We start from the raw sequence: 13465 nt of genomic DNA, 5'->3' as shown, positions 1-13465 counted from the left end.
CTGTCAGCGGAGGGAGGCGCACCTCACCTTTTTAACGTCAGTGTGTGCGCTCTGTTCTGCATGTCGGCCTCATACACTCACGCTCCATAGCTCTCACGAACATTTTTCCAGTTTCATGATTAATCCGTTTAACAGCGAACCGAATAAACTGTCCCTGCGTGTCTTCATGTAATCTCCAGTCATCTATAGTATAATTTCCTGTCTGTGTTCATGTTGTCTGATGTGATGTCATGGAGAATCCCTGCTCCAAGGGCCTATTTACATAAAACTGCATATTGAAATAGGGCGTGGTCAGGGAGGAGTTTGGTTCCACACTCAATTCCACGTTCAGTGGGATGTACAAATGGAACGTGCGTGAATTTATGTCTACGCACACTTTCATACATCTGAATATATTTGTGCTTATGCCAGATTCAGGATTTTGGCGTACGCCAACTTTTAGTAGAAGGTCCATGCAAGTCTTTGTACATGAGGCCCCTGGAGAGTTGATCTGAAGATTATTTTGATCAGCAAAATATCTGTGATTCAGTTGTAACAACAATTGGACATGGCTATATCCCAGGGTCCAGAGCGTGCACAGTGCAGGGTTTCTTATGCCTTTCATAGTGGTGCCTTGTAACATTTTGTTTACATGCCCGATACTTTAATATGTGGGTTTGGTGTTGCTGTGCAACCCAAAATAATACAGTAAAAGCCGTGGTAAAAGACATAATTTTTGCTCCCTGAGTCACATCCTGTCACCCTCCAACAATTCTTGTTCCCCTGAGATGTTGGCAAATAGCCCAGGAAGTATAACTTCTGCATTTTTTTATGCCAGTTATATTAATACATTATTTTTTTTAATTCTTTGTAGCTTACAGGATTGCTTTAACTTCCCCATCACCCTGTGCTTTGTTAACAGGGCGTTGACGTGGATGAAAAGGCCACTAAAACAGATGCAGCTAAACGGTTTGGCGTCAACACCCCGACTGTTTCCTGCCACTTTAGCCGTAAGTAGATGGATGGCTGGTCACCAACACTGATTAAAGGCCGGATAGTCACACGCACATTCCACTGAAATCCTGTTTTGAGGTCAAGGGTACTTTCTGACATAATAATGAACACTATTTGCCATCAGGGTCTTACTTGTACCACCTGAGAGTGTACGTATACCAGGGGAGGAACCTGTGTGCCATGGACAAAGACAGTTTCTCAGGTGAATATAGTGTAGTGAATGTCTGCAAAAGAACAACCAGGCCAAGCACAGCGCTGATCAAAAATGCTCAAATCTTCATACAGCAGACATAACATTAAACATCAGCCTTTGTGCTAAAAATCAAATTCACATCATGCCTGACATTAGGATCACTGTAAAACCTTCTGTTTTCTACAGATCCCTACGCCCACGTGTCATTCCTACACATGAGTAAGACCACAGAAGTCATCAGGGCTACTCTGAACCCCACGTGGGATCAGACTCTCCTCTTTGAGGACATTGAAATCTATGGAGACCCACAGACGGTTGCTCACAATCCTCCTGATGTGGTGTTGGAGCTGTATGACAGCGATCAAGTGGTGCGTGATGTATTTTTAGTGAATTCACCATGGATATGACTTTAGGCAGAAGGTGAAAATGTTGACGTTTTCCAGTTAGGGTTTATGCTGGATCCATGTTGTTTGTTGCTTATTAGGGTAAAGATGAGACAATGGGGCGCTGTACCTGTCCCCCAATTGTGAAACTGAACCCCAGTGTGGCCGTCACCTCCAAGCTGCTGTGGTTTCCAGTCACAAAAAAGGGTCGCAGTGCCGGAGAATTACTGGTAGCAGCTGAGCTCCTGCTGAAGGACAAAGTAAGGAAGTCTCAGTGGAAATAAGGCATATTGGGAACACATATTATTTAATGATATATCGAAGGTGATGGTGGGCTTTTAACTCCAGGCTTCTGATGGAGATCTGCCTTTGGTCCCTCCTCGGCGAGGGGAGAACCTCTACATGGTGCCCCAGGGAATCAGGCCTGTTGTGCAGCTTACTGCGATCGAGGTAAACCACATAGCTGTTCAACCAGCTGTTAAATATTATGTGATCAGACAAGACCAGCCCATCCCTATGGTCTCTTTGTGGTTGTGTTTCTCTGTTTTAAACCCCTTCCTGTTTTATCATCTGTTCTCTTAATCTGGCCAGTCCAATTTTTGTATTCATGCACTTATTTTCCAAGGTGTTGACCTGGGGCTTGAGGAACATGAAGACCTACCAGTTGGCCACAGTTTCTTCTCCCAGTTTGGTTGTGGAATGTGGTGGTGAGGTTGTACAAACTGCTGTCATTAGAAACTTCAAAAAGAACCCCAACTTTCCTGGATCTGTGCTGATGCTCAAAGTGGTAACTGTATAACTTTGTAGAGAATGTCCATGTTGCTAGTCCACATAAAACAGTAGACACCACTCCGTGCTCTAGATCATGTATGAGCTGTTCTTTTGCCAACCATCTAGCTCCTGCCAAAAGAGGAGATGTACACACCTCCTGTTGTGCTGAAAGTGATTGACCATCGACCATTTGGTAGGAAACCGATAGTGGGTCAGTGCACCATTGACTGCCTGGAGGAGTTCCGTTGTGACCCGTATCGCATCAACAGTGAAGTCATGTCTGCTAAAGGTACAAACAACATCAACATTATGAAGGGGTCATGTTGTGCAAATTTTTTGATTGACGACATTGTCCCGAATATAAGACGTGCCTGATTATAAGACGACTCCCCCTTTTTCACAACATATTTTTGGAAAAATAATTTCTGAAGATGAAATCTCCTTATTGAAAAAGAAAGTGCATTCATTTCTAGTTAATGCTAATACAGGCATATTGGTAAATAAATAAACAGGCTAGGTTGTATCAAGTAAGTGGTGAAATAAACCGTGTAGCCTGGCCAAACTTGACTCCTTTGGTGCTATCAGCCAGAAGGTCCATTCTCCAAAGCCAAAACTTTCTGCAGTATCGCTAGGTACTTGGACTTGAATGAGGAGATGTTACACTGCAGAGTCTGTTCTGAGGACAATAAAGAAGCAAGTACACACCACACAATGTGGTGTGATTCTGCTGCTCTCTTTATGAAGGTAAAATGTCTACTGATGCAGTCTGAACACTGAAAATAACATGAGTCCATTGTGACAATAAAATTGCATCGGAAAAACATGATCTGCATTGTACCAGCAGTGGTAGCCAGCGTCCACCTGACCCAGGTTAGGGTTTCATTCTGGCGCGGCAGCATGAGGTCAAGAGCTCCTGGGAGGACTGTTACTCATAGTAAATAATTGTGATTTTTTTTTAGTTATTTGTGATTATGTTTTCCTGGTTCTTGTGGTGATTTTGTTAAAATTGTACAGATAAAGGATTGTGGTGTTAGAATGCAGACAAACAATTTTTGGCACCATCAGTGTAAAGTGTACCTCCCAACAGGACTTTGCCACTTGTTAGTTGTAACTAAAAAGTAATGCAGGAGGGAGACACTCTTTTCAAAGGTTTTCTTGCTCACTACTGCTGTTTACTTACAGTATATGAAGTTAAAGTCTAGTCTGTGTCTGTAAGACAACCCCATATTTTTTGATGAATTTCCAGGAAAACAGCAGTTGTATTTGGGCCAATACAGTACGTTTGTTGGTTAGATATGGAGAGTTTAGATGCAAAACCCAGTAAGTACTTTTTTTAAATGGAGGAAAATGCAGTTGAAAATGGAGATTTAAAGGAAACCATATGTGGAAATGCACAGACTTTCATCAATAAAATGAAAACTGTTTGTTCAAATTATTTCATATTTTGCACACTGGTGGTCCCCTTGGCAGCCAAGTACATATTGGCCTCAACTAAAAAATTATGGTTTTGGAGATACTGGGTTTTGCATCTGAACTCTTCATATATTTGGTGTTTCATTATAAACATCATCTGAGTCCCACAATTCTAGAACTGTGCACATAGACACTCTGCTGCTATAAGGAAATTGTACTCCTGAAATCCATCAAAAGGAGCAGCTCCTTTTGAGTTAAAGTGACAGGGACAGAAACAAGTTGTGTTGGGAAGGTGTCGTAGCACGGACCCACAACAGGGGGCGCAAATGAACGGACAATGAATAAGCCAAAAAGGTAACAATTTAATGTTGTGATAATACACAACGAAACGTACAGTAATTTGCACAGTCAATTTAACACCAGGTGACGTGTGGGCAGGCTCGAAGATAGAAGACCCCCGACGAGAGAGAAGCCGCGTCCCACACGGCTTCCACCACCAACGGTCTGAAGAACACCGGAGCCGCCAAGTCCCGAGTCCCCAGGTGGCCTCTGTCTTCGGCTGTCGACCCTGGTACTGCTGGCAGAAAGCAGAAATATGATGAGTGAGTGTGAGTCCGCACACTCAGTAATTCTCAGTCCAAACACAGTGAGGAGGGAGCACCTCCACCTCCAAACTAGGAACACATTAGCAGCTCCTGTAACCACTTATCTGGATGGAGTGAGAGGCGAAGACGTCGATTCTCTCACTGACCGCCAACCCAGCTGAAAGGGCACCACAGGACAACGGCTGCAAACAGACGTAAGTCACAGTTTAAATTCAGCAGAGAAATTACCTTGGTAATGGTAGTCGATTTCTCGGCGGGGAGGTGGAGTTGCAGTCCGGCTTTTATGGTGGTGATGATGAACGAGTGACAGCTGGTGCAGAGGATGAGTGACAGCTGTCACTTCTTCTGGGTCTGGCGCCCTCTCGTGCTTGGAGCCCGCACTCCAAGCAGGGCGCCCTCTGGTGGTGGTGGGCCAGCAGTACCTCCTCTTCAGCGGCCCACACAACAAGTTGAACATGTTCTTTTTAAGATGCCGCACTTGTGTCTTTGGGGCCTTTCTGTCTACAAACTTTAATATTTATGTTTGACACCCGGTGACCTACATTAGCTTGCTAAAAAGTTGTGCAACACCCCATGAACATGCACATGGATGTGCACTCACATCTACACTTGGACTGTATATGTTCTGAGCTACATAGAGATTTAACATGTTTTGCTTTGCAGTGGCAATGATCACCGCTGCCCAGGGAGACATTGTCATAGACATTGAAGACATACCCATTGTTAAAACTGAGGTAAATAAGACTGAAATTTATTCATACTGAAATAATGAATAAATACTGATATAAAATATTACACTTTTTAAAATTATGTATCACCTTTTTTCCACATTTAGCTGCTTCAAGCAGAAAAGGTGAGAAATGATCATTTTTAAACACAGACACCTGAGAAGTTGTGTCCAATAATAATAATAATAATAATAATAAAATGCTGAGCTTGGTGTTTCTTTGTGTTGTTCAGGAGGAGGAGGCAGTCGACTGGTGGAGTAAGTTCTATGCGTCTATTGGACAACAGGAGAAGTGTGGGCCTTACCTCAAGAAGGGATATGACACCTTACAAGTGAGAACATGTCCAGTTGCTTTGCCAAAACCTGCTCACAGACTCAATCTGTGCTTTCACCAAATAATCCAGCAAGAGCTGAAAATGACCAATAATAATAATAATAAGTCTGAGGCAGACAAGCTTGTGGACACAGTCAGTTTGCAGAATACTTGTTTATCTCCAGATTTGAACACTAGGATGAGAGAGTCGGTCCTTGAAACAGAATGTGAGAGAAATGTGGGAGTTCTGAGGAAACATACAACCAGAAGGTGTTAGGTCTTCACATTTAGGTTAAAAGCTTCAATCATGAAATGTGGCTTGCACGTTGTTGATGCCCAATAAACAACAGTTGCAGTTCCTCCTGGTTGCAGTTCTGCGGGTGACAGTGTGTGTCATTTTGTGGTCTTCAGGTGTATGACTGTGAACTAGAAGATGTCCCACAGTTCCAAGGACTCACTGATTTTTGCAGCACTTTTAAACTTCAGCGAGGAAAGAGTGAAGATGAGGAAGATGATCCCTCGGTGGTTGGAGAGTTCAAGGTAAAGGACAACATTCTGAAAAGGTGCCTCACAGCAGCAGCTCTGTATGAGGAGTTGCTGCTGGGATTGCAAACCTGCTTTTACTTGTTTCTTGTGCCATCTGTGTCCAGCTGCTTTTTGTGAAATAGTTTCAGAGAATTAAAGGTAGGCAATATTTGTGGAGTTATTTAACGAGATAATTAATAAATAACATGGTAGTTAAACGGAAAGTTCAACATTTTTCAGTTGGGTTCATCTTTCCACTCGGGACAGAACTGAATTTAATTGGTGCAACATTAATTTAGAAAGCAAACACTCATTCATTCATATATCAATTAATTCACTGCATTTTAGAGGGTATATGCCATCATAATTAAGAGATAAAATATGACTAATATGGCTTTTTGTCTTTGGTGTTATGAAGGGCTCGTTTAAGATTTATCCACTGCCTGATGACCCAGGGGTACCGGCTCCTCCCCGACAGTTCAGAGAGCTTCCTGAGAGCGGGCCTCAGGAGTGTCTCATCAGAATTTATGTGGTGCGCTGTACGGACCTGCAGCCAAAAGATGCAAACGGCATGGTGAGTCAAAGAACATTAAAAAAAATCAACAAAGAATGAGATCAATGAAGATGTCTGAAGCTGCTGAAATTTGGAAAGTTTTGACCTTATTATTGTGCTTTTGTTTTAGTGTGATCCATACATTAAGATTACACTGGGAAGAAAAACAGTGGATGACAGAGATAACTACAAACCAAACACCCTCAATCCAGAGTTTGGGAGGTGATGCTGCAATGCGTGCTAGGCTTTTTTTTTGTATACTTTTTGAGTTACTTGTGTTGCATGTGATAAAATGTTTGCATTCACTCAACAAAATAAACAAAACACACACACAAATACATTTTTTTTTTGCAGGATGTTTGAGCTGTCCTGCTTCCTGCCTCAAGACAAGGACTTGAAGATGGCCGTGTACGACTATGATTTACTGAGCAGAGATGAAAAAGTGGGCGAGACCATTATTGATTTGGAAAACAGACTCTTGTCCCGTTTCCGACCCTGCTGTGGCCTTCCACAGACTTACTGCATGTGAGTACAGTGTTGGCACATCTGACAAAGAAAAAGGTCATTATTGCATTTTAGCTGGTCCAACATCTGCAATGCTCATAGAATACTGTGATTAAAGGGAAGCTCTGAATTTTTTCAAGTTTTTCAAATACAACCCCAATTCCAATGAAGTTGGGACATTGCAGGAAATGTAAATTAAAAACAGAATACAATGATTAGCAAATCCTAAATTCATCTACAGTCCATAATATAATCAGAAGATTCAGAGAATCTGGAGAGCTTTCTACACGTAAGGAACATTGACACAAACCAACATTGAATTTCCGTGACCTTCGGTCCCAAAAACAAAAACAATGAAGTTTATAATTTTGAACATTAAATATCTTGTCTGTGGTGCATTCAGTTAGGCTGAAGAGGATTTGCAAGTCACTGTATTCTGTTTTTATTTACATTTCACACAACATCCAAACTTCATTGGAATTGGGGTTGTAGAACCTAGGTTGAAATATCCAGGCTTCCATATGTATCATTTTCTTGCAGCTCAGGAATCAATCAGTGGCGAGATCAGCTGAAGCCTTCTCAGATCCTCCAGAACGTGGCCCGGGTGAGAGGAGTGCGTCCTCCATGCATCGAGGCAGATGGTCAATCACTGTCTTTCTCTGGAAGGCAATACAGCCTGCAAGATTTTGGTACTGTCATTGTCAGTTGGCAGTAAATACATCTGCATTATTTTCACAGTTCAGCTCTTTGTACAGTGCAGTATGTGTTAATTATTTTCTGCAGTGTAATATCCCATCATACTTGGTAATTTCCTCTCTGCAGAAACAAACTCTGTGATCCACCAACACCTGGGCCCAGCCAGAGAGAGGCTCGCCCTTCATGTCCTCAGGAACCAGAGCTTAGTACCAGAGCACGTGGAGACGAGGACGCTGTGCAGCTCCCACCAACCTAACCTTTCCCAGGTTCAAACCACAGCAGCACATCTGTAGAAATACTGGTTGTAATACAGTAGTGGTATGAAATGTTTAACAGAAACATTATTTTCTCAATCTAAGGGAAAAATTCAAATGTGGGTAGACATTTTCCCCAAGAGCCTTGGTTTGCCAGGTCCTCCATGTGATATCTCTCCACGCAAAGCCAAGAGGTAGAATGACAAAAATAACATTTTAATGCAATGCAAATGAATGTTTTAAATGTAATGGCATGTTTAAAACAGGCATTATCTGCGGGCCATCATTTGGAACACAACCGAAGTCATTCTGGATGAACGAAGCGTCACTGGAGAAAACATGAGTGACATCTATGTTAAAGGGTATTTTGCTCTATATTTTTTAATTTGTACGCTGCTTAACACAATGTCCATAATGTTTAACTTCTTAATTGTAATCTCTCACATATTGGATGTGTGTTTATGCAAAAAAAATGCAAAATACCTCTTTACCACATTTCCTAGATGGATGCCAGGCATGGAGGAGGACAAACAGAAGACGGATGTCCACTACAGGTCTCTGGATGGTGATGGAAATTTTAACTGGAGGTTCATTTTTGGGTTTGACTACCTACCTGCGGAGCAGCTATGTGTTGTCTCAAGGAAAGTGAGTGTGATCATGACGTTGGGTAGCAAAAAAATCTTAAATGATGATTAAAACTCATTTTGAAGTGAGTGTAAAGTAAGTTGTTTTTCTTCTTTAAAGGAGCACTTTTGGAATTTGGACAAAACTGAATTTAGAATTCCTCCAAAGTTGATTGTCCAGATATGGGACAATGACAAATTTTCCCTTGATGACTACTTAGGTGAGGCAGCATTATGACTTACTCTGGTTTTACAATATGAGTTCCTTGAAAACAAATATTTACCATAATATGTAAAGTTTGCCTCGGTTTTCTGCAAAAGGAAAATTTTAGTTTATGTCTTTATATCTGACTCAGGTTCAGTTGAGTTGGACCTGTTGAATCTGATCCCACCTGCTAAAAGCCCTGAAAAGTGCAGCTTGAAGATGCTTCCAGGAATGCCCGGTTCTTCAAACTCCAAAAGACCACCACCCAACTCCCTCTTCTCCCAGAAGTCTGTGCGAGGCTGGTGGCCCTGTGCAATTGAACAGGATGGGAAACATGTGCTGGGTGTATGTTATACCTCTAACTCTGTGCATGTGAGGTTTAGTTACCTCGCCCAAGGAGGTTATGTTTTCGGTCGCGTTTGTTTGTTTGTCTGTCTGTCTGTTTGTCAGCAGGATAACTCAAAAAGTTGTGAACGGATTTTGATGAAATTTTGTGGAGTGGTTGGAAATGATGAGAGGAACAAGTGATTAAATTTTATTGATGATCCGGATCACGATCCGGATCCAGGAATTTTTTTAAAGGATTCTTCACCATTGCGGGATAGGGGGAATTTTGACATTCTAGTTTCTAACTCCACAAAAACAAGGCAGAAAGGCTTGAAAAAAATTAGGGTGTAACATAGTCAAATGTTCTATCAAACAACAAAGTTTGGTGATGATTGGATCCGGATTCTGGATCTGGTGATCCAGAATATGCAAAAATATAGGGAAAATAGAAAATGTGTCAGTATGAGGTGACAAATGTAGCTAGAGATGCACAACTAACACCAAACTGTAGCTGAATCTGTACTGATTCAGTAAGGTGTCATCAGATTTGATGTAGCTTCAAATGTTATGGAGCTAGATCCAGAAGAAAACCGCCATTACCGAAAAATCGTTTTTTTATACAGTAACTTTTGAACTAATAAAGACATAAAAGTGATTCCAAGTTCTAGTGGTATGTTTTCATGGTCAAGGATGTCAAATATAAAGGAAAGAAAAGTGTATGTATTATAGTTTTGGTTGTAACACTGAATTGTTGAATAGATCACTGTGCCAAGGAGGGAATCTCTTTAGGGTCAGTGACCCTATGGCCTTGTTTAGAGAAGTGTTTCATAAATGTTGAAAAAATTATATATTTGCAGTTTAGTTGAATAATAAATTGAATTTTGTCTCTTATTTGTTTTTGTCTATAAGCACATGCAATATCAATATCAGTGCTCAGATGACAGTAGCGTCTGGGAAAGGTGCAAGTTGCAATAAACTGTGATGCCAAGTGCTAAGGATACATGCTATCCAGTCACAGCAGATGAAACTTTTTTTTACTACTGAGCAAACATCGTTAGACTTTTTCAGGTTCAGTGATTCCACTGTGTAGATGTTATGGCGTCAGTGACCCCATGGCCTTGGCGGAGGTTTGCATTCTCTGAGTGCTTCTAGTTTTTGTCTGGTTTGTTTTTAATTATTGACTGTTAATATTTCACAGGGTAAAGTAGAGATGACGCTGGAAATTGTGGAGGAGAAGGAGATGGAGGAGAGACCTGCTGGAAAAGGCAGAGATGAGCCCAATATGAATCCCAAACTGGATCAACCCAAGTAAGAAAAATGGCTTAGGTTTGAGAGGTCTGGTTGCAAAACATTAACTGTGGAATGATACTTTAGCACCACTTTTGTGCTGGGTAAATGTTTTTGTATTAACTGGACAGATAATCCCAGTAATACTAAAAATTATAGTAAATATGTTTCCAGGTGGGGATGGTTGTAATGGTTTGGCAAAAGGACTCCAACACAGAAACACAACAATGGATGATAAAAGCAGGTTTGTTTTCCAACAGGCAAAACTAAAACAGTCCAGGTTTGATTAAAAACAAACAGCAACAACAACAACAAAAAAAAAACAGGCAATAGGTCAGGTCATATAGGAATGGTCAATCCAATAGGTTACAGTCTTTCTAAACTGGGCAGCAGAGGGTTATCCCAAAACAACCAAAAAGTCAATTCTTAACAGCAGGCAAAAATAAGGAAAACGTGATGGCAGTAAAAGTCTGTAACAGGTAAGCAAAAGCACTAGAATTAAACACAGGAACAATAATGCGAGAAAGCAAGACAAAGCTGTACAATCTGTCAATGAGGGAACACTGTGACATTGGTTATAAAAGTCAGTAAACAATTAAAGGATGGTTAGAGTGTAGATCTCCTCATGTCGTAGGTGTTCAACATAAAATTCTTGAAAAAACATAGATATTATTTGATATATTATAGATTACAAGTGGTCATGTTGTTGCTATGCTCACTCATGTTGTTGCTATGCTCAGTCACGTTGTTGCTATCCTCAGTCACATTATCGCTATGCTCAGTCATGTTGTTGCTATACTCAGTCATGTTGCTATGCTCAGTCACGTTGTTGCTATGTACAGTCACATCGTTGCTATGCTCAGTCATGTTGTTGCTATGCTCAGTCACATTGTTGGTATGTTCAGTCACGTTGTTGCTATGCTCAGTCATGTTGTTGCTATGCTCAGTCACACTGTTGGTATGTTAAGTCACATTGTTGCTATGCTTAGTCACACTGTTGGTATGTTCAGTCACACTGTTGCTATGCTCAGTCACGTTGTTGCGATGCTCAGTCATGTTGTGATGTTTAGTCATATTGTTACTATGTTCAGTCACGTTGTTGCTATGTTCAGTCACATTGCTGTGCTCAGTCACGTTGCTGTGCTCAGTCATGGTGTTTCTATGTTCAGTCATATTGTTGCTGTGCTCAGTCATATTGTTGCTATGTTTAGTCACGTTGTTGCTATGTTTAGTCACATTGTTGCTATGCTCAGTCACGTTGTTGCTATGTTCAGTCACATTGTTGTTATACTCATTCACGTTGCTGTGCTCAGTCACGTTGCTGTGCTCAGTCATGTTGTTTCTATGTTCAGTCATATTGTTGCTGTGCTCAGTCACCTGATTGTGATGCAGATGTCTGACTTGATTAATGCAGTCAGGGGGCTTCTTGGGCTTATAATGTATGGATGTTTGAATTTATATTATGTGACCTTTGCTGTCTGTCTCTGTTCAACAGTCGTCCTGACACATCATTCTTCTGGTTTACAAATCCTTGTAAAACCATGAAGTTCATCATTTGGCGCAGATTCAGATGGATTTTCATTGGAGTGATTGTCCTCCTGCTGGTGATCTTGTTCTTTGGCATCCTGTTCTACTCTCTACCTGTACGATTACGAAGTGTGCTGATAACTTCTGAATGATATGTGATTCATTTGATGCCACAGAATTCTGTATGTGCTGTTAATTGTACTGTCTGCACTTTGATTTATTTGATTTATTTTTGCATTCACAGAATTACATCTCCATGAAAATTGTCAAACCTTTCTCCTGAGGAGCACAGTGGCGCCGCCTGCCTTCCTGCTACGGAAGCAGCAGTTCTGCTCAATATCTCCATCGTCTTACGAATATGCACATGATTTGCTGAGCCTGTGTTTGAGTTGGTTTATAATTTACCGTCCACATAATCAGAGGAAGTGGATATTGTTGTTGCACTTTCTGCATTACATGTTGCATTGAAATATTTTCTGAAATATGAACAATGGTCAATTTTAATAAAGTTTGATACAAAAATCAACAGCATTTGTAGTATTTTACACATGTAAGAAGTACTTTTAAAGGGAGAGCATATATATATATATATAACAGCAGACCACTCATTCTGCCATGATTTGTTGGTTGTAGTGCAGCTGTGATTTTCTTTGTACAGTTCATACATTGGTATGTTTATTTATGTTGGTAATCCATGGGTTATGCTGGGAGTATAATTAAGACATCACTTGGAAAACAAGCAATGTTCCAAAGGTTTTAAAATAGTGTTTCCAGTTCACCGTAAGTAATTTGCAGTTCTGATAAAAAAAACTTTTGATATCATTGCCATTCATATGTTTTATCCATTGCTTAATTCTGTTTTTGGTAGCTTAAATTGTTTGCTGATGCAGACTTGAAGGTGTGTGCCACATCAATCAGCTCACACACGTCAGTGGGATATTACACAAAGTCCCCCCCCCCCCCTAATATATTGATGTTCTTTTAATTTGGCAAGTTACAAGATCATGGCCATGAACTAGAACATTTGACTTGACTATGATGCCATTATTGACAGATACAGCAGGGGCGCCGCTAGGGATTTTGGGCCCCCTGAAAAGAAATCTTACTGGCTCCCCAGCTCCTTTTGCTCTCTGAGCTGTCCTGGGGGTGGGGGGTTAGGGTTAGGGTTAGTGGTTTAGGGTTAAGGTGCGTGACAGATTCCGACCCACAGGTTTGGGATTAATGGTTGGGGCTAGGGTCAAGCTTTTGAGGTTCAGGTAAGGGTTAGAAGTTAGGGTTGGGATTAGCGCCGGGGTTAGGGTTAGGGGTTAGGTTTAAGAGTCAGGGTTAAGGTTAGGGCAAAATGACTTGATCCCCATCCAGTGTTGCACCATAGTGGGAGTGTGGGAATTGATTGGAATTAGGAAGGATATGGGATGGGGGTGGGTTGTTTGTTAGAGTAAGGTTGGGGATGGGGGTTAGGGTTATTGTTTAGGGGTTAAGGATTGAGGTTAGGTTTAGGGCTGGTGGTTAGAGTTAGAGGGTTAAGGTTAGTGTTGGGTTAGGGTTAAAGCTAGGGGTAGGGCA

The 13465-nt window shown here is 41.2% G+C and overlaps 1 protein-coding gene across 1 annotated transcript in view; it reads left to right on the top strand.

The window, feature by feature from the left end:
- The window catches only part of LOC117523130 (myoferlin-like), a 71673-nt gene extending 59248 nt beyond the window's left edge, over window positions 1-12425 (top strand). Inside the window, 24 exon segments of the mRNA XM_034184550.1 lie at window positions 902-989; window positions 1118-1195; window positions 1373-1554; window positions 1671-1829; window positions 1918-2019; window positions 2195-2356; window positions 2467-2629; window positions 5022-5092; window positions 5194-5211; window positions 5319-5417; window positions 5810-5938; window positions 6342-6497; window positions 6607-6698; window positions 6831-7001; window positions 7521-7669; window positions 7803-7942; window positions 8036-8124; window positions 8197-8292; window positions 8434-8575; window positions 8675-8774; window positions 8910-9103; window positions 10284-10393; window positions 11868-12015; window positions 12144-12425. Of these exon segments, the coding sequence (XP_034040441.1) occupies window positions 902-989; window positions 1118-1195; window positions 1373-1554; window positions 1671-1829; window positions 1918-2019; window positions 2195-2356; window positions 2467-2629; window positions 5022-5092; window positions 5194-5211; window positions 5319-5417; window positions 5810-5938; window positions 6342-6497; window positions 6607-6698; window positions 6831-7001; window positions 7521-7669; window positions 7803-7942; window positions 8036-8124; window positions 8197-8292; window positions 8434-8575; window positions 8675-8774; window positions 8910-9103; window positions 10284-10393; window positions 11868-12015; window positions 12144-12182 (2877 nt within the window). The 3' untranslated portion in view covers window positions 12183-12425.
- The last annotated feature ends 1040 nt before the right edge of the window (window positions 12426-13465 follow it).

The sequence above is a fragment of the Thalassophryne amazonica genome, chromosome 13 (genome assembly GCF_902500255.1).
Source record: "Thalassophryne amazonica chromosome 13, fThaAma1.1, whole genome shotgun sequence".
In the NCBI taxonomy this organism is placed as follows: Eukaryota; Metazoa; Chordata; class Actinopteri; order Batrachoidiformes; family Batrachoididae; genus Thalassophryne; species Thalassophryne amazonica.
Note: the sequence above shows the minus strand (reverse complement) of the source record. Positions and strands in the feature narration are given on the sequence as shown.